Source organism: Erithacus rubecula (genome assembly GCF_903797595.1).
Source record: "Erithacus rubecula genome assembly, chromosome: 3".
NCBI classification, from domain to species: domain Eukaryota; kingdom Metazoa; phylum Chordata; class Aves; order Passeriformes; family Muscicapidae; genus Erithacus; species Erithacus rubecula.
The window spans coordinates 131,262,634-131,284,830 of record NC_136689.1 but is presented as its reverse complement, the minus strand read 5'-3'; the positions used below and the strand labels follow the sequence as shown (position 1 = coordinate 131,284,830).

The 22,197-nt window shown below is 39.4% G+C and overlaps 1 protein-coding gene across 2 annotated transcripts; it reads right to left on the bottom strand.

Moving 5' to 3' along the window:
• Positions 1-2,687: 2,687 nt before the first annotated feature.
• Positions 2,688-20,602, bottom strand: EBAG9 (estrogen receptor binding site associated antigen 9). 2 transcript variants are annotated; one of them, XM_079301580.1, is made up of 7 exons: positions 20,458-20,602; positions 13,725-13,822; positions 10,330-10,408; positions 9,992-10,150; positions 7,959-8,066; positions 7,014-7,105; positions 2,688-3,226 (listed from the first exon to the last, which is right to left on the bottom strand). In XM_079301580.1, the coding sequence occupies exons 2-7, from the start codon at positions 13,805-13,807 to the stop codon at positions 3,106-3,108; spliced, it is 642 nt and encodes a 213-aa protein (XP_079157706.1). In that variant the 5' UTR covers positions 13,808-13,822; positions 20,458-20,602; the 3' UTR covers positions 2,688-3,105. The 2 variants fall into 2 exon arrangements, with proteins under 2 accessions (XP_079157706.1, XP_079157707.1); XM_079301581.1 differs by lacking the exon at positions 20,458-20,602 and adding an exon at positions 14,724-14,858.
• Positions 20,603-22,197: the final 1,595 nt, after the last annotated feature.

The window sequence follows — 22,197 nt, the reverse complement described above, 5'->3', positions numbered from 1 at the left end:
TTAAGAGTACCCAACATGCCCTGCTGCTGAAAATGTTGAGGCTCAGGCATTTGACTGCCTTCCCACCAGAGATTCATCTCAATCCTCCACAGAATCACAGAATGCATCAGGTTCAAAGGGACCACAGTGGGTCATCTGGTCCAATCTCCCCGCTCAAGCAGGGTCATCCCAGAGCACACGGCACAGGATTGCATCCAGGCAGTTCTTGAATTTCTTTAGGGAGGGAGACTACAACCTCTCTGGGACATTTGATCCAGTGTACATTCAACTGCACAGTAAAGTTCTTTCTCATGTTGAGGTGGAATTTCTGCCTGTTGCCTCTTCTCACCCTTGTTTATGTCCTTCTCACAAGGCTGTTCCTAACTTATAATTACACATTTCTCCTTCCTTTCCCTGCAAATCAACTCTCTCAATCTCAAACTCCAGAAACATATTTAGAACTCTTTTACATATGCCCTACAGAAGGAGCATTTTGCTCCAAAACCCTTCAGACAAATGAACACAGGACCCAGCAAGCATGAACAACTACAGCACAGTCAAGAAAAGGATGATTTTTCAGTTAACCTGGAAGGTCAATCCTCCATAGTCAAGACTATCAGTGAAAGCAATCAGGTCCAGGGTTCAGCCAAGAAAGGGGGAAAAAAGTAGCACACAGCCAACAACCAAAATATGAAAGAGAAATAGAGGAGCATATGGCAGCAGGAAGGAAAGACAAGAAGTGCACACAGGGGTGTACAGGATCCTCAAGAAACTCAAACCAATGGAAAAAGTAGCATCAGAGCAGAAGCCTCAGTAAGTTTAGCAAAAGTGTTTTCATATTTATCAAGGACAAAAATCCAGATGCAGGAAGGAGAAGAGAGAGCAGAGGAAAAAGACAAACTGGTAATAGTGCATGGTCTATCACCATTCAAGAGACTTCCTCCAAGAGCAGTGTCCTCCCTACTGGCCCCATGTCAGCACAGGACAGACTTGGGAGGAATCACCACAGCAGCTGTGCTCAAGTTTGGCAGGTAGATGGAAGGATGACCAGGAATGCAGTACAGAGCAGGAGGGAAAAGCAAAGCAGGAGGACTCCCAAGAACTGAGAAGGTGGCAGAACTCAAAGGTTTTTTGTAAAATAGCTGAAGGCTCAAAGATCAAATGTGCTTTCATGATGTATTCAGGGGCTTTGCAACTTTGTAACTGGCCCACCTGTTGTTATTTTTAATAAATAGTATTGATTTACATCTATTTTTTATTGTCACAAAAATAGCAACAATAATCACTAGTTTTCTAAAAAAATGAGACACAGCTTTCAACAGATTTTACTTGAAATAGTCAGTAGATAGCCAGTTTCCTTGCCCTGTGTCAGCAATAGTGAAAGAATTGTGGCTGATAACTCCTTGCTACCTGAGTGCTGTTAAAAGGACAAACACAAATTGTTATTAAAGCTTATTCATAAACTTTCTCATCTCCCATCCCATGTCAAATACCTTGGAGATGTGTAGTAGGAGCAGATTTACTTGCCATACTGCTGCACTGAAGTTTGCACTTGAAGTAATCCATTTGATCCCAGCCAGAACAGTTGTGCAAAATACAGGCATAGCAGGACTGACTTTCAAAATATATTTTTAAATTTAGCACCTGAAAATTGCTGTCAAATCAGTTGACTTGTGCAAGATTTGAACCCATATGACAAGTATACCTAACATTTTTTAAAGTTTCTGTGACTAAAGCCACTAAAATTAATTCTTATTGTCTTCCCAATTACTTATACTCTCAGCAAAACTTGTGCCAGAACCTACTAGAACTTAGTTACAAATTCTGTTTTTGTAGGCAGGAAAGAAATAGTCACATGCCACTCCCTCCCCTTCACATTCTCTTAAAACTGACACTTCCTGTGCTGTCCCCTGGATGAACAGGAAGCAAGTCCCACATGCAAAATGTGCTGATATCTCTCATCTGTCATAAGGTAAGAAATCCATCCATGAATCAGGGATAAAAGCACAACGCAACAGAAACTGGAAAATGCATTCACTGAAGCACTGGGCTGGACATAGGAAGCACAGAGACCTTCCCCTCCTCCCATCCACCTCTTTCCAGCAGACATTGAACTTCTTCTTTGAAGAACTGTTGCCTTCTACTGCACATTTACCATTCACACTTCACCAAAGTAAACACAGAAAGTAAGTGTGCAAAAAATAGAGTTTGAAAAGTGCTTGTAACTGAACTGAGAATTTTAACACTAGCTTTATTAGCAGGAAGACATGAGGTTTTTTTCTCAATTACACTAACTATGCAACAACTGTAAGCTGTGAGGATTCCTATCTGTAGGAAATATAAGAATTTCTGCTAGAAATACAAATTTACCAATACAAGTAATTAAAATGTTCCCTTACATTCAAGTCAGCCTTTGTAGGAAAGGTGCACCACACTCCTGTGTAGTGATGCCACTGTGCCACTGCTGGTAGTCATTGCAGTATCACATGTAAATGTGAGCACAGGAAGCTGCAAGTGACAAAGTGACAAGAAATCTATTTCCAGTGTTCAGTTTCATAACCCATTAGGAGTACATTTTGAGTTGCAGGTCATCCATAATAAGTTATTTTCTTCTACACAGGTCAATATGATCTCTCATGGAAAAATTTCAAGTGTTTACAAATACTTTCATAACGAGCAAAAACAGACTTTTTTTTATCAGGCAGGAAGCAAAGGGTTCTTTAAAACTGTTTAATTACATGTTTCAGGTAAGCACAGACATTACAGGTAGATTTCCCACCACTCAATATTTACATTCTTTTCTCTAGGCTTGAGCTGTTCATTAAGAGTGTTTTTCAATCAATATCCTTGTCAATCACTTTTGCTGCAAAGAAGGGTGCTGGAAAAGAACTATGCAGGAAACATTCCATCAAGGCGTGATTTTCTGTGGGGCTTTTCTCCTTCAAGAACTACGTACTAGTAGTTCAAGGTATTTTGGGAAAATCCTGGCTTCCAAGATGACCTGAAGAATGCATTCGAACCAAGCAGTGTGTTGAAGTCCTATAAATAGTTGAATCAATACCAATACATATGTTGTGGAGCTGAAATTCTCTTTTCACTGGCACTGCCATTGCTGTGTGGTTTCTGTTAGGACAGTTTTACACCAATTTTGTTCTGTTCCTTTTTCATTAGCCTTTGTGCCTCTTTCTCCATTTTCTTTCGCTGCTGTTCTGCTGCTCTTTTTTCCCTTTCTGCTATCTTCTGTTGTCTGTAATTACAGAAAACATGAATTGCTAAATAACAGACAATTTTCAACATGGTCATACCTTAAATTCCTGTCAATACATACATTATTATAACTAATGAAAGCAGAGCTTCAGTCTATTGTCATTGGGCTCAGAACAGTAATTCTTTTACTCTGCTGAAGTCCTTTTATCAGGTTAATCTAGAATTGTAGAATATTCTGAGCTGGAGCCCACAAGGATCATCAAAGTTCAGCTCCTGGCCTGCACAGGGCTATCCCCATGAATCACACTGTATGCCTGAGAGTGTTGTTCAAACAGCTCTGGCAGGCTTGGTGCTGTGACTGCTTCCCTAGTGAGCCTGTTCCAGTGATCACCCTCTGGGTGAAGAACCTTTTCATAATATCCAACCCAATCCAATCTAGACTTAGGGAGTAATATTTGTTCAATTATTCTGCAATTTAAAAGACACTAGCTTCTCAAAGATTCAGAGGAAGTGAATCAGTGAGAGTATAGGACAGTTGTACAGCCTAGAGCAAAAACTAAAAACCTATCTAATGCTTTCAGCAGTAGATCAAAAGTTCTGAGTTTTTGCTGGTTTGGGGGTTTCTTTGAGATTGTCACCCCTTATTGTACATTCTACCTGATAGCTGACAGAGCTGTCAGTCTAGCATTATTCAGAGTAATAATATTTGCCACATTACAGTGGCAGATTTTTATAGTTTCCACATGTCTGAACTGATGCAGAAGGGAAGAAATGCTATTCACACCAGCCATGTATAGAGACAGCAAAGTTGCAAAAAGCCACATGGTATTGCTGCTGCTGTTCATGTGCAATTCTGAAGGGAGGGATCAGGGCAGCTGCTGTTTCTTTCCCAGGGATGACCCACAGGACAGGGAGCTCCTGCACACAGCAGCAGCCACACGCCCTCTGCTGTCTGGGAACCTGCATTCAGTCCTGCCCAGAGAGAGACCTCCACCCTGCCTCAAACACAGCCACCAGCCAACAAAAACACAAACAAGAGCTGCTACAAACTAAAAACCTCAGCTTAACTGCTTCCACTGGGATAAAAACTTTGCTGGTAATAGAAAATCTGAAGTTACAGATAGGTATCTAAAACTTGCAGAAGAAACTAAGTGACAACTAATCCAACTGAAAATGCAGTTTATCATCCACTACACCAACTCATCACTGAGGGGAAGATTTCACTGCACCACAGCCAAGAACCTGCTGGAAAATGGGGGAAAAAAGACACTAAAGGAATTTCTCAGGCTCTGATAGCACTGTCAGGCACTTCAGCACTGTCTTTCTGCACCCCTTAATTCCAGGGAGCACCTATGTGCTCATTTCAACTGTTATGCTTATTCATGAACTCACCAGAAAGGACAGGAAACAGTCTTCACTGCTAATTAGCAGGACAGGCCCATTTTTGCATGACTCATCAGCACTCCATTACTACACAAAAATTATTCTGGTCTTTACTCAGCACCAACAGGTTACAGACACAGCAGACTAAGGGAGACTCTTACTTTTTCTGCACACTCATTTCATTCTCAAAAAGCACCACTGGAATATAGTCAGCATTAACACTCTGGAACGTTAGGGGGACTCTACCTTCTGTTTGGCAGTATGAAATATTATGCAAGTTTCTTTCAAGTGTTACACATTAGGTCACCAGAGTGGCCACAGGATCTTCAGATCATTTTGCAATCCAACTTCCTCCATTAAAGAGACTCTATACTACTTCCTTACTACACTCTGTTGAAAACAAAGTCAGGCCTGTCTAGTACTATACTTGAGTTTTATGTTAAATGTCAGATGTTAAAGACCAGTAATGTCTACTGCAGGAGAAACTAAACCCAGAAGGGATTTTCCATCAGTCTTGCTAAAAATCAGCCAGGACTTCACTCATTTACAGATAAACATTGTTATTTCTGTGTCATGAATACAACAAAGGTTTTATTTCACCCAGCTGGGATACAGCTTACATAATGACCAGCTGCACTGTAGTCAGCCATAGCTGGGCAAGTTGTAAGACTAGACAGCTGGAGTCCTGATCATGCTCTGTCTACTAGAAATATTTAAGCACACATCCATCCACTCTAAAACAACTGCAGTTTGATAATTTTTAGAGAGGCTAAAAAGAAATCCTATGAGAAATTTGAGTTGAACCCTTTCAACAGTAAAGATAATAGGCTGAAATCTTTAGGATAGGTTCAACCAAATACCATGACACTTTAAAAAATTAAAGCTTTTGGGAAATTCCACTATTATCATGCAAGAGATCTCTCTTCCTAAATATTCTAGAGCATGAACCTAAAACAGTTGGCAAAAATATAACTTTGACCATCCTGGAAATATTCACTGCACAATTGTACACTCCACGAATAAACTGGCATGTATATACACCAGATAATTTTTAGTAGCTAATTCATATATGAAAAACTTCTGCTTCAGAAAGTTTGAGTACCATTTTTGATAGTCCTAACACCATCTGCAATGGAATGTGGCAACGGTTAAGTAAATACAACGCAGCCTCTGCAGCAAACATAGCTGTTTCATTTCTCAGTTAAAAAAATAAGGAGTCTTTTTGTCTTTCATTTAAGTCTCAGCAGACTGCACTCTAGCTATTAAAGATCTTACTGAGTCTACTGATATTCTTTATAGGAAAAAGTATTATCATCCATGGAACAAAACCAGCCCAAAAGCACATCATTCACATCACAAAGCTTGTACTTCAGTACAAGACCTGAAACAGTAATGAAGTTTAAGGAGAAAAAGGCAAGCAAGGTACTGACCAGAATGTACACATAGGTTACAAAAATATTTGTATTATAATCCTATTCTCACATGTTAAGCTGCTGCAGAGCAAGACTGACAGAGATAATAAATGGAAAGAATTCTCGTTATGATTAGTGCATTGAAAGTGAGCTGGTAAATTCCTTCCTGTCTTATTTCACAGATTGAAAAAGTAAATTTTTCAAATCATTAAAATAACTTGATCAGAATCCTTTTCTTTTCCCCACAATACTTATTTTCCTTAGAATGATTTTGGAATATATCAGGTCTTTCTTTCATATTATCACTAGTGGACCATGGAAGCCACACACTTGTGATTCAGAGAGCAGAATTAGGACAGCCTAGGAAGCTAAAGTTATCTGAGGCTGGTTACCTGATGATGTAGCAAGCAATAAATTTGATACAACTGTAAGTCACTACCTGTTCAAATCATTGTGTATGATAAACTCAATCTGCAGCTCTTTACCCTTCATACCCCTTAAAGAAAAGAAAAAAAAGAACACAAACTGAATGGCTGAAGTATTCACACTGATTTTGTGCAAGATACTGATTTTACATCCAGCCTTATCAGCTAGTTTAGTTAAGTCAGACAAGCCTAGCTCCTACAGGGATTCCAAGCATACACTCATCACTTCACCTTCTACCCTGAACTATTTTTACCTTACATACATGGTTATGGTACTTTTTATAAGGACATCAAGTGGTATTTTACTTAAGTAGTATGATCTGAACATAATAAGTTGTTGGGCTGGGGATTTTTTAGCACCTGCATGCGCTTATGTCAATGTGTTGTTACAGTGATTTTTCAGATTCCCCCTACTATGTCATCTGCTAAATTAATTAGATCAAAAATATCTTCTGGTGAACACCAGCTACACAGAAATTAGATGCATAAAAATAATTTGTCTTAACAATTTGTTTAACAATTCTTGGCTCTTACCAGAAAGGTGTCAAATAGATGTGATTCTTTTACATGTAAAACCTTTACATAGTGTTAAAGTAATTTCAATTACCTAAGAACTTCTTCTGCCTGCCATGCAGCATCCTCCTCTTCTTCCCAGGCATTTGTATTTTCTTGCCAAGTATCCAGGTCTCCCAATTCAGGCTGAAACAAAAGAGAAGTTCTAAGCACATAGAAAAATTAGATAGAACACTGGTGTTGTGACTGCCAAAGTGGCTCCTGGATGACAGCAAAGTTTCCTTAGCATTTATTTTTAACCTTAATGTTTCAGACTTACAGAAATATTTGAAGTATGGCAGTGCTTCTCATGCTTTTTTCCCCTGCCACAATAGAGTTTTTTTCAGTTGTCAAAGGGTTTTTTGGACAAAGGAGGGAAGAAAGCAATGGAGTGAATTTCTAGCAAGAAGAAGATAAATTGAGCAGATCATATAAGACTACATGATAGATTTCTGGTGGTTGCATGGACAAACCAACACGTACATCCACATGTTTTTTATGTCCAGTATCACTTTTACTCACTGAAGTCTTTTCCTGAACTATTTCCATAAAGGACAGTGCAAGGAGGTGGTATGACCATTCTGTACTGTTTCCTGCCTGCACCCTTTTGTGCACAATGTTAATCAAAGGAGAAGCAGCTAAAATGGGTCCAAGATAATAAAGCAAAGGCTTTATTATTTATTTAGAGGCTCTCAAAAAAGACTTCTACTCTTTTATTAGTAACTTACTGTGTAAAATCCAAAACTGTAGTTCATTGCTTTAGTAGATTTGCAATCATGTGAGTATTTGGAAGCTTCTTACCTTTTTATCACTGATCTATCAAGTTTCTCAGCAGAACATATTGGATTACTTCATTCTCCACTCAACTTTAAAACTATTTCAATTATTCCACAGCTATTTCTCTTACTCCCCCAAATGCACACCTTAGGCAGACTATTCCTTCTCCTACAGCACATCATTTAACTAACAAATACAAGATAAATATATAGAGTATACTTACAGATTGATGAATAAAAGGAATATCTTGTGTAGCTGCTAATCTGCTGGAGAATCCTGTGTTTCCCTCTGGAATCCCAAAATTTAAAGGCTCTCGTTTTTTAACAACTATCTGAAAATATTAAAAAAAAGCAACAAAGAAGTGTTAAATCAAAGCACTACACAGACTCTTTGGTGATGATATAACTCTGAGTACTGAGTGTACAGTAATTAACATCTCACTGTCTCTTAAACCTGGTCAGGTTCTGAAAGCTGCACAGCCAAATGAACTTACAAGTGCAAGATGCTAAATGAAAAAAAAAAAAACCAACCAAAAAAACCCCCAAAAACAAACAAACAAACAAACAAACAAACAAACAAACAAACAAACCCCAAAAAACCTCCTCCCCCCACTAGCTTTTTCTTTAGTCACATGGAAATCTGTGACTGTACCAAGACAGAGAACAGGCACAAAGAATCACAGATCAAATAGCCATACCTCCCAGTACTCATAAAAGCTACCAATTATGTGATATATTGCTTGGAGAAATCCTGCTTCTGTGACAGGTCACTTTAAGGTACTACTTTTGTACAACGACTCCAATAACATATCTGTGCAGTTTTAATAGCTGCAAATTCTGTCAACATCAACTAATAAAGCTCTGTACTTCTCTGGCTTTCCCAAAACAGTTGCCAAGATCATGTATCCTCATTTGTCTTGACCTCAAGTCACACACTTTTAGGCTACTTTGAGCCTCTGCTGCTTCCTAACAAGGCAGATCCACAGTTCCACTGCCTGCATGCTAGTACCAATCCAAGAACAGAAACAGAACTACACAATCCTATTGAGCAATGACAGACTGCTATTTGACTGAGGTTCTGTTTCCAAATAGGTGAGTATACATGAGTGACAACATGAGTAGACAGTACCTCAAATTCAGTGGAAATAAACACAAATTCATACTGAATGTTAACTTGGCCAAGTTAACAGGGATGTTCTTTACAGTGCCTGCAGTCATCCCTAGAGATATATTTAAACTAAATCCAGTGTACAGTACTCAAACAGCATCAACTCTTACCCAGTTTTTTTCTGAACCTGAAGTTCATTCTATCTGGCAAAAAATGTCAGTAGAATATAAAGGAGAAATCTACCTCTCCCTAGTTCTCTTCTGCTCCTCAGATTGTGGGAGATCAAAATCCTTAGAAGAATTCAGAATTTTGGATAGTGCAGATTCTGAATGTACAGAAAGCTGACACCAATATCACCTTCAGTTCATAGGACTACAGGAAGATTCAGGTTGCAGGGGACCTCAGAAGGTTTGTAATCCAACTTTTTCCTCAAACCACTAACACTCTAAGGCTGATGAAAGTACTTAGGGCTTATCCACTTGGGGTTTAAAAACTTCCAGAGATGGAGACTGCACCATTTCTCTGGTAACCTATTCCAGTACTTGAGAAGATTTTCCAGTTGACTCCAAGACCTGTAAGTACCCAGCTGAAAGATTTGCACATAAAACCAAAACCTGTTACCACCAGATTTTAATCATTGTTTATTTAAAATCTTGATGCTCCTGTAGAGATGGCCTCCCATCTTGTCTCCATTGTAGAAATGGATATTTGAAGAACAAGCTGTTTTGAAATATCAGTTCTCTAATTCCAGCCTCTCCATTATAATTGGTGAAACAAATAACCATTGTTTTCTGAAACAGCAGGGCTGCTCCCTCAGACTTCAGTAGAGCATGACATGGCATGTCTTTGATCAAATAAAAATATGAGCACAAATGACTAAAGGGTTCACACATTATACTTCCCAGAACTTTTAGAGTATGAAACTATTCATAAGTTTCCAATAACTTGAAGACTAAAGATGTAAACATGTGACAGCATCACATTTGTTAAGATCTCAAAGCTCTTAACACTGAACATGATAAACTATGCACCAGTATCTACTCTCATTTACCAGCAGCACCATCTGTAAGTTGCCAATTTACTTCCTTTTATTTACTTGCTTTTATTTTAAAGCAAAGAAAACCCTCCATAGGTATGTGTAATACTTACTTTTTGAGTTTTTCTTATAGTTGGTGCCATATCTTTGAAATAATCAGGTTCCACTTGTTCCAAAGAATTTTGCTGAGCAGCCACATTACCATTGCCACCTTCAATCTTCACACTTGTAGGTGCATCTTCATCCCATGAAGACCAGTCTTCTACTTCAGGCTGAATATAAGAATATATTACAAGTCAATATTATCTGCAGGTAAATACTTGTCTTTTTATATCTTGCTAAAATATATACTTAATATTATATCGTTCTTGGATATATACCAATCCAATATTGTAAAACTTGTATAATCACCCTGTTAAGGGATTAAGTCACCTAGCATTTTAACAATTACCTGCTTAGGAACAGATGAATAATCCACTGTGGTTGGCAATGTTATTTGGTCTCCACTTAACTTTCGCCCTCTTCCAGACCTGAAAAAAAAATGTAGGATTCCTCCAAGCTCTGAAAACATAAGCACTAAGTTTAAAAAAAACCAAAAAAAGGAAGTCTGAGAACAACACTGAAAATAGTCATGGCTAAAACATTTAGTGCTTTAATTACCTTTGTATTAACTACTGTCAGTAAAATACTGCTAAGCAAAGGAACTCCCTCATTAATTGAAAGTTGTGTTCACAAGAATATCAAAGTGCAATTGCAGTGAAAGAGGAGAAACACTTCAGAGAAATACAAAAATGGACCAACTCATCTGCATAATTCAATCACAATTTTTAGATTGTCAGTGCTTATGAAACAAGCACTAGTGATCTACATTTGCCAAAGAACCGTTTCTACTGTAAAATGAGAAATTTTTCTATTTGTTTTAAATTTTAAATTATATCTAACAAATACCTTTCTGAGCTGCTTGATTTGAAAGTTCCTCTAAAGCTCTTTTTTCTTCAAAGTCTAAACAGAGGTAGTATGAGTTTATGCAATTCAACAGCTTTAACTCAATTAATGCTTCTACTTAAAGAACATTTTCAATGCATTTTCAGCAACTATACAGAATAATTTTAATTGAAAACAAAACCAATGCATTGTAAATAAACCACCTAGATATTTACTTCATGGCAACATTCAAAGATTGGAACAATAATTAAAATATTCCTAGCTGACTAGGAATACATGACTGTATTTTAACACACACAACAGAATGCAATTCAGGCTCACACTTATGTTTTTGCCAAAGAATGTAAGATCTTACAGCAAAGCACTCATATAACTGACCTTAAGTAGCTTGGAAAATGTAATTTTTTTTTTCTTACTACTGATGAGAATAAACTGGGAAACTTCAATTACTAGTTTCTATCCATTAGTTTTAGTGTTAGAAAACCTACTACCAACTGACTAGCTGAACTGCTTGTAACATCACCTCTACTGTATGCTGGTAAGTGACTAGATATATTTTTTCTACTCTAGACCAAATATTCCTCCTTAGGAAAGGTCAGGTGCTATAATCAAATTTTCAAGTTTTATTTAATTAACTCTACTCTCTTTATGAACTGTTCTTTCCAGTTGAAAAGCAACAGAGTTTAGGGGTAAAAGAAGGTGAAAACACTGTTCCCTCAAATACATTAGGAACTTCTGGTTGACGAGATTTTTTTGACATCTCTAAAGAACCCCAAGCTTGGAAACATCCTCCTTCAGACCTCTACAATATACTAAATGCTATTTACATTTAATATTCTTACAAGCCATCACTTCTGCACTGACTTCCTCTGTATGATCTAGAAGGTTAGCAAGTGGCTCATGACAAACATGAAACAGTAAAAAGGCTGACGGTGGAAGAGCTTTTGTCACACAACACTTGAAAGAATTTGGTACACAGAGCAGCACCAAGGAAGCTACAGATCTCCACTTCTTCTAGGAAGGGAACAAGATGCTTATAGAAACAGCTGCTCCACAGCCATTATGAGATACTGATCACTGCTCTGAATGCCAATTGCTCAAGAATTATTGGATCTGTTTCTCCTTACTAATAAGCAGCATCTAGATTTCTCAGTTGGAGACAACTAGATGTTTTAAATGGAAGGAAGTTTAATCTCTTTTTTATACTTACATGTTTTATTTCCTGAAAACTGGATTCAGGCAGTGTGTTGCTTATTAAGAAAAGGTTTAACTGAAGAAAAGACTAGTACTATATGTAAGCTCTATGCTGCCTAGAAAGTTGCACAATCTCTACAGGCACTTGGTCAAATGAAAACTTAATGGGAATCTAAGTATTAGCTCATATCCATTGAATTAAAATGCACATTTAATTAAATCACATTTGCTGGTTATTGGGCATAATTATATGAAGGGGTGCATTACAGGAAAAAATTTATCAAACTACACTTTGCAGCTGACAGTGAACAGAAGAAACATCTGCAGTTAGTGGTCTGAATGGTCTGAATTAATGTGATTCAGTGACTTGCTTATGTGAAAGATGTTACATTTTCATTTCTTCAACTAGTTGTTATTCAGCAAAGAAAGGGTTCCCTACTTTTTGTACTCTGAAGCAGTCTCTCAACTGTTCAAGATTATAGCTCATTCAGAAGTTGGAAAAATTATTAAAATCAAGTCACTATACATAGAAAACAATTATCTGCTTATAAAAAATATCTTTACACTTTTTTTTCCTTTTTCCTTAGAGAAATGAAGGATCCACATAATACAGAAGTTAAGATCAACTTCATGTTTTGACTTCTTTCAGAACTTGAACAACAAGTATTCTTAATTTGGAATCAAATCACAGAACTAAGCTGACATCTATATAATTGCATGCAGCATTAAAATGTATCTTTTTAATACTTCACTAGATCTGTAATCAATTTACCAACAAGTGAAGAGTTTCCTCTTATTCTTAGAATAAGTAAAGGTGAAGGGGAAATTAACAGTTATTTTGTGTCTACCACATATTCTGCATATGCTTTAATCCTCACTGGGAAAGTAGTTGTCATCTTACACAAAAAAGAATACATTTCTCTAGATTGGTATTTGTGTAAACAATATGCTGCAGAAGTGGCAGGAGCACAGGAGTTCATATGACAGCAGAGTGCCAAGAATTGCCCCTACTGTACTCTACCATTGTATTATTGAACTCTACTATTACTATTACCTCTAAAGGGTTTTTAGATTGCTTCTAAGTACTACAGTGCAGCATTCATGAGTCTACAACTCAAAAGAACACCATATATGACTTGAGAGTGCAAAAATACACCATTCTTCATCATTAAAAAGGAAAAAAAAGGCAGTTTCTTGAATGTCAATCACTGTTCTCCAAACTTCTCAAAGAATCTTCAATAGGCAGAACATGAAGTCTTGGGCAACTTTTATGACAAACAGAATGAGAACTGCCTACATTTGTAATGACAGCCTACAGAATGATGACAGAGTGGAGGCCCTCTAACTGCATCTCTCAAAACACGAAGTATCACTCACTAAGTACTTTTCTTAAAATGCACAGCACAGCTTTTCTTCAAGTTTGACATGGAATAGTTTTAAAAGCCATTTTAAAATTGTGTCATAGCTGTTTACAAAACCTCATTCAGCTACCATACAACACACTACACAGACATTTGTAACTGAACAAATACAAAAATTATTGATTTGATTTAGTTTTCATCTGTGTTGATTGTTTTGCAATTAGTAAAAACAGAACTGGTAAAAGTGTGGCTGGGTGCTGGGGGAAGGGCAGAAGTGCAAGAACCCATAATTGAAAAATTGAAAAAGAAAAGGTAACCAAATTAAATATCAAATTAAATTGTTTACCTGCATATTAACTTTTTAATGAAAGAAAGCACTGCTGCCAGGCAAGTACAGACTTTAAAGAGTCGAAACTGTGTTATGGCCATGGTAAGAAACCCCTCCTGCAAAAGAAAAAAGTCAGATGCAGAGCATTATACATCTTTATACAGTACTTAAAGCCAATTAGCTTAGTTGCTACTAAGTTAGGAGCATTCCATGAAGCTGTATTAATGTAAGGAAAGAGAGCAGGTACCTGCTGCAAAGATGCTACCAGCCTGCTATTGAACATTTCACTGATGTAAATAACACAAATATCTAATATATTTAAAGAAACAGCACAAAATCACAGGAAAGTCACAGTTAAACACACTCTTAAAGCAAAGCATGGGCAATCATTTGCAGTGCCAGTGCAGCTGATGTGTTTTACACACTACCAGTGACACTGAACACTGGCAGTGCAGAACAGAATAACCATCAGAAAGAAGCTCTTGCTTGCTTGAGCATGTCTGGCATACACAATTTATAGATTTAGTCATTCAGTGAAACGCCAAAATTAGCTGTTTAAATTTACCTTCCATTTTGATGGAAATGTATGATGAGAACAAATATTGCTTATTTTGGAACTAGTCTCACTGAAAAATCATTGAAGAAAGAGTGTTCATCATGTGTGAACTACTGCAGCAGCTAATCCACAGAGCTATTGATACTTCTATGCCTGACTGAATCATGATAGCAAACACAGAAAATAAAAAATTCATCTTTGGCAGAAGCCATTCCTGTTTGTAGCTATTTTTAAGTGACAATTTGATAATCTAGAGAATTTATACTCATCACATCATTCCAACACACCACCTTGAATAGCTATAGACTGACTCAGAAAAATCTGCTGGAATTCAAGGACCCCTTTTCTCTTCCATAGGTGAACATTTCAGAGTAAAGAATAAGAGGTTAGGCATTATAAACAGCTTCTCATTATACACATCTACACTTGTAACAACATTTTCTGTTGCAAGTTTAACATACCTCCTGGTGAGAAGAGAAGGCAGCCCTGTGACATTTTCCTCAGGCCATGAGTATTCCATGGAAGGATAGGCTGATTTCAAATATGCTATGGCATTTAAATCACTTTTTATATTCCAGGCTTTAAGTTAGGAAGAGTCAGGAAGGTGGATCATTAGGTAGGCTGCTCCAACACTGTCCTGAGGATTTTATTAAAAAGGTACACAATGGGATTTGTGAGCTTCATGGAGCATAGATGTATTTTTATTGGTGCTCATTTGCTAAATAATGTAACTACTATTAAACAACAGTAATATAGTACTGGAAATATTGCTTTACATATTGTTCAGAACAGGACTTTCTGCTACTGAAAAATCACACAGGGGCTGTTAAACAGGGCTAACTTTTACTGCAAAATGGAAGGCTTAAGTCAGTAGTACCCACAAAATTACAGACTGCACTTCTCCTGTAGCTCAGGAGAAAGGTTTCATAGGACATCTATCACCTTTACTTCAACATTTGTGCTATTTTATTCCATTTCATGGGAGACTTAAAAATGTAGAGAACTTTATACCAGGTTGGATTAGCTTTTCATCTAACAGAATTAGAAAGTAGTCAGTTCCCACAAAGAAGCAAGAACAGACATTGTCCCACATATTTAGTTTTTAGCTTAAAAGACTGGATTGTCACTTCATATTATGCTCAAGCTCTTCCTTAGCTTTCAGGATGAGCAATGTTGACAATATCTAGATGACAGAAGAATGCATCAGTCAAGAATTTGAACGATTAGGAAATAACAAATTAGTGAAAAAGAGTGAACAGTAATAAGATGGAAAATTCTCTATCCTAAAGGTAGAAATTATTGCAAACTAACGCTGAATTGGTGAAAGAAAATGCCAGAAACTATCTGCCTGGGATTTGAGGCATGAAGAGCATGTGACCTGCTGAAATGATTATAAAGGTACATTATTTTTTGAAAGGAAGTTCACTCCACTCCACCAGAATCCACTCTTATCAGCTTGGCAGGCAGGAGGGAAGGAGTAGAACAGTACTCAGTATTAGCAAGAGTAAAGCTCTTTTCCCTTTTCAGACTAACTCCTACACTGGACAGTACAGACAGACCCTAAATTTTAAAAACTCATAACTAGTGACTGAGAAGGTTGCTTTAGGAAGCTACCAAAAATCTTTGCAGACTTAATATTGTTTATGCCTAAAGTCAAGGACCTAAGAAGATTAATGAGTGCAAAACTAAAACCAGAACAATGTTCAGCTGTGTCAGTTACCAATATATGTATTTATATGTGTACATATAAATGAGCCCAGTTTTCAACTCATCTCTACTTTTTCATATATCAAATTGTATACTGTATTGAGATCTCAATATAAAGTTTACTGAAAAAAACATAATCCACAAGATCTCAGAGTCAGTGGACTGATTCAACAACAGTAAAGTCCCATTTGGCAGAATTCAATAGCTATCATTATTCCCCATGACACTCAGGTAACTCAAACCTCTCCACTTTCCATGTGTCAGACAAAGACTTCAGAGTTACAATGAGACACCTATGGCCCGTTAATATATTTGTGATAGAGCTGCATTTCATTTCAGCTGAGCTACAACTAGGCCTTTCAAAGGCTGGACTTGATGATCTTGGAGGTCTTTTCCAACTTCAGTGACTCTGTGATTCAAGACAGTAAGCACTGTTTCACCCACTGTTTTCTGAGTACTGATTGCAGTCTTCCCAGTTAAACTCCATACACTATAAACTGTCAAATGCACAACCAGAGTTTGGTCAATAATATGCTATCAGTCAGCCATACTAGTGTTAGCAATCATTTACCTCTAAAAAGAACTTTCCCCTATGTACCTGGTTTTCATAGTACTATTTATGATATGAAGCATTTATATATAAGTTTAATTAATATTATTTTTTATAAATTAATTTAAAATACAATCTTGAACGAATTATTGTCTCAAGGTAAGGATAAGAATTTTCCCCTTTGTTTGAAACGGCGCTTGAAACATGTGCATTGTTGCTCTAAGAACAGCACTACCTGAAAAATTAAAGGTGGTTTTGAGTTTTGTTTGGTGCCTTTTGGGGTTGGGTTCTTCTGTGCTTGCCAGTTTATGTTAATTAAATTTCAAGGTAAACCATTTTATATTTGGAAGTAGTTGTATGAATACAGATGTACACAGAACCCTAACTTTCCTCAGTTCATTGCAAATTTAATTCACACAATACCATTATACTAAACTTGTTAAGTGAAACAAGGTGTTCATCTTTTTCTTGTCCATCTTTCTCAGACATTGGAAAGAAGCACAGACATGTATCTTCTCTTTCTCCCTGGAAAAAATATTGAACAGTGTAATGCCAAATGGCAGGCCACCACATTCTATCTTTTTCTTCTGAAGCCTTTCCTTGATAAACAATCCCAAAAAGAACTACAGCTGTACCAGCTGTCAATTATAACACAGGATGACAGACACAATGCAAATTTGCAATGCTACATCACGAATCCTAAAACATTTCTTAACTGAGGTAAATGTGAAACACTGGACTAAAATTCAGAAAATCTGTTAAGAGTTGTCTGCCAGCCTGATACATCCTTCTGCATATCACACCTCATGCCTCAGCTTCCCATTTATAACACAGGATAGATTTCCTTCTCCCACTACTGGAATTGCTTTGTTACATTTATAAGACTTAGGGTCAAATGAACTTCCATTACAACAGATATAAACAAGCAAAAAATCAAGACATGAATCTTAATCAATTTAATACTCATTATCAACTCCACAATTCTGTAACAGACACCACATTTAGCTGGAGTTTGACTTGTGCCTCTCATACTGCCTTGCACTGGTAAAATGTCACAACAGGTGTTCACACAGAATATGAGCACAGAAAGGACTAACAGACAACAGCCACAAGATGTAAAACACTTTAGAGCCAAGTGTCACAAGAATGAGGAAACTTCAACATTTTAGAGACTCATAAAGGAAATAGAATGAAGGGAGGTAAAGGTCAGAATTTAATTGACCAATTTTACTTTGCTTACAGCTTGCAACAATGGCCTCATTAAAACTCCTGGCACCTCTGACTTCAGTGACAGCAGCCAGCAGAGTCTACTGCAGGTGGACTGGTTACTCAACTGTGGTGCAATAAACAAGACTCTCACTGCTTATCATTGTACAATAAGCACACTGGAGAAACACTTCCTCTTTCATAACCTAACTGTACACACAAATATCATTTAAACAGGATTTCTACAGTCAGAGACAATTCGAAAATAAAGTCACTGTGGGGCACTGAAATTATTTTAGAAACTTGTTTTCTCCTAATGAACTTATCTTTTACTGTCACAGCTTTCTTTCACACCAGCTCAGTGGTGACTCTGGAATGTAAACACACCTTGGAATCAGTGATTTCAGCCCATATTAAACACAGCTAGATAAATAACCAGACAATGATGCCTAAAATAACTTGTCTGAAACTGAAAGGCTCCCCTCCAATTTACATAAGAGACCAAAAAAAAAGCTTCACCCTCCTAAAGCAAAACAAGAAGTTCATTTCCATAGTATAAAAGACTAACATGACCTTGAGTGTTTACATTTGTCAGCACCAAAAATCCATACTGGTTCAGTAGTGCTTCTGTGTTACCACTAGAAGGGCTGATAAAACCCTAGCAAAGTTTCAGTGGTAAGAACAGAATCTCTTAAAAGTTGATCTTGTATGATGTTCCATATAAGTGAACAGTCAATCAAAGATCAGAAGTAGGTATAGAGGGAGATATAATTTTATTAAGATTAATAGATAGAGATAAACATGATTTCAAGCACACAAATGCTCCTCCAAATCATGTATGTTACAGATGTATAAAGACACTTTGTATTTTAAAAAATACAACATAATGATTCGAGAACAGCTTTCAGTCAGGTACTAAAAGACAAGATCAGCATTTCCTGCATTTAAAAGGCAGCAACCATGACTGTAGCCTGATGAGAGGTTCCACTGCCTTTTTCCTGGTTGATTTATTTGGTTTTTTGGTTTACTTTACACAGAAAAATAATACTGGGAACATGTGTGTGTGGAGGGAAAAAATCCTGTCTTGACCACCAAGTTTAATAAATAGATATATAAAGTGGCAGCATCACTGAACCTTAAAGCCATGCTATTATGGCATTAGTGAGAGAAGCAGAATCAAAAGGGAAGATCAGAAGGCATCTCCTCTATCTAATTGTAGGTAAGTGACTGTGGGATGTTTGTAGAAGTACTGTAGTTTCAACACTGATGTTCCAACTTTCAGTGCAAATACCCTAATAATCAGGCAGTTGAAGTAGCTGGGACAGAAGACAGCTCACTCACACTAATCACAGGCAGAGTAAAATCATCCAAGGCACTCAAATCCAGAAAGAGACACTATCAAAAGCTGCAGAAGATACCAGAAGTCAAAGCAGAATGTCTCTCTCTAACTAAAGGCAGCAAAAATTGGTGACTGCTGCCAATTCCTGAGTTATTTCTAGACACCAAATACTCTGATATACAACATATAGAGTTTCAACTCTTTATTAAACGTGTTACTCCCAGAGCCATGAAACTTCTGTAGTAATACCACATCTCACCTCTTCCTCTCCAATAAAATTAATATAGCCACAGCCTCATTAATGTGAGCTCCTGAAGCTTTCTGTTCTGAATTAGAATAACTTCTACTCTTCAAGGCAGTATTAATTAAAATAGAAAGCTTATGTCCACTGAATGATCAGTCATTCTTTGACAATTCCTTACCAATATATATCACTGTCTTGTGAAAACCAGCATACAGAACACAGCTTGAAGTAATCTTGTGAGACTGCACTATAACTTCATTCACCTTTGCAACAAGTCTTTTACATAATGCACTAATTCACGAAACTCAAGTTCTCAGACATAGAACCAGATTATATGAGACCCTAGTTCTGTTCCAGTTCTTATTTGCCATCCTGGACCTAAGTTTTCTGTAACTACATAGAATGCCAGAGACAACAAATTAACACACTCATTGTTACTACTACAAAAATCATCTTGCAATACCTGTCTTGACAAGAACCAGCCATTTATAAACAATGGCAATACAAGACGGCCTAAAGAAATCTCTGTAGTGCACATGTGTATTTCCACAGAGCTATAAAACAGCAAGCTATGCCATTTTTCATAAGATATGCAATTCAGGCACTGTGAACTCATAACCAAAAAGCAGTGCCCTACCATCCTACTGACCAGCCAAGGGTTGAACATTATTAGAGACACCACCGAAGCCAGAGAGTAGCACTTAATTTTTCTGTGAGCTATTAGAAATTCTTAAGTACTTAAAAGTGTGCTAAGAAATGCTCACACTACATGTTATTAAACCTGCCCGTTAGAGTATTTAACCCCAAGCAAAGCCCTCCCACTGTAAGCTCTGACAGGACGTGCGCCCTCGCCCTTCCTTTCCCCCTTTCCCACAGGCTGCCGAGCCCCTCAACCCCCACACGCTGCCCATCTCCTGGACCGCCACTTCATGCTCTTGGCAGCCCAAGAGATCCCCGCACTTCGCGGCCGAAGGGGCCCGGGCCGGCCGGGCAGAGGCCGCGGGGCGGCGGCCCGGGCTCGGGCGGGGCCGGGCGGCGGCAGAACCGCGCGGGCGGCTCTCCCCGGCACGGAAGGCGCCGAGGCCGGGCCCCTGCCCAGCAAGGCGGAAGCGGCACCCGGCGGCGCAGGAGCCGACCCTCCCCGCTCACCTGCCCCGGGGGGGAGGCCTCGCCGAGGGTCGCGGGGCTCCAGGGGCCGAGGCGGCCGCTCCCGCAGCCTCCGGCCGCCCCTCATCCAGAGCCGGGCCCGCGCCGCTCCGCCGCCGCCATCTCGGCCCCGTCACCCGGGAGACGCGCCCGCCCCTTCCGGCCGCTCCGCCTGCCGTGCGCTCCGCTCCGCTCCGCTCCGCTCCGCCCCGCCCCGCCCCGCCCCGCCTGCCGTGCGCTCCGCTCCGCCCCACCCCTCTCCGCTCCGCCCCGCCTGCCGTGCGCTCCGCCCCGCCCCGCCCCGCCTGCCGTGCGCTCCGCCCCGCCCCGCCCCGCTCCGCTCCGCCGGCGGGCACACGTGGTGGTCCGAGCACCTGCGGCCGGCCCGGGGTGCAGCTGTACCGGGCCGCCCCTGCCCCTGCCCTGCCCCTGCCCTGCCCTGCCCTGCCCGCGGCCCGCGCACACAGTGGCTGAGGGCTCTGAGCCGCCTCTTTCGGATTTCGAGAAAAAGGCGTTGGACTTTAGAGGTGTCGGGTTGCTGCACACGTGGCAATTAATGTGTTCCTCTGTGGTCGACAGGAGCTGTAACTGACTGCTTCTGAAAAACAAACATTGCTGAAGTTCCTTCTGACCGGCGCAGCCCCAGTGTCCCAGTTTGTTCCCCGACTGCTTGTCCATTTTAATGGCTGTTTAAGCGATGTTAATGTGAGAGCTCGGTGTGAACCTCCTGTTGTGTTACACTCGGTAGGCGAGGTAAAGACAAACACTTTCGTCTCTTTCTCCCATGGACGTCTAGTCAGCTCTAGAGCAGCACTAATACAGCACTCCTTTCAAGTCCAAGCTGTGGCACTCAGTTCTTGGCGTGCTCTTTAAATATCTTCCCGTAAAGACGTCCTGTTCTGCCGCTGGATTTGCCCAGCCGCTGTGCTCCCTGTGTGTTCCCTATGGGCAGTGAGGAGATGGATGATGGGACAATGGCTCTTGTGAGGAGACACTGGTCTCAGATAGAGTTCCTTCATTTCCCTTTCCCCATGTCCTAACAGACACCATGACTGCATTTCCACAACTCTTCCTCAGGAAGAGGCCCCAAAGGGACAAGGAGCCAAACATGATAGAGCTGGCCATGGGGCACGGACCCTGCCAGCCACACGAGCAGGGTGACCTGGGGGCAGCTCAGAGCCCGGAGCAGCAGGCAGGCTTGTGGTGATGAGGCAGATGTGAGGACAAGCCAGCCTGCACTGCAGTCTGCACTGCTCCAGGATCAGGAGAGTCCAAAGCAAGTCAGGACACGGCTGTAGCCAAGCTTAAGGGCAGCACTCCTATGATGTTGTTGAGGATTGACACCCTCATGCCTGCGGAACCCACCCTCAATAAGAGAAACACATATGCAATGTTGGTTTTAATTGTAAAACCATTTCAAAACTATTTGTGTAGTAGGGGTATGCCTTTCAGTATAACTTTCTATCTAAAGCAGAAACTGGGAGATAATCTTCATTCACACAGAAAAGTAAAACTGCAAGCGTGACACACTGGAAAAGGTCAGGTTATAAAGACAGATAGTCACATTTCTATTGAAAACACATTCAGGTTTTGGCATTACACTCTGTATATTCAGTAGGGAATATGCCACAGTGACAAGGAAGGATTTTAACATATGCATATGAACACCTACGCTTAATATAAAAACTGCCAGAAAGGCTCACCCACACTATCCACCTGAAGCACAATAGACCTGTGTGTGGC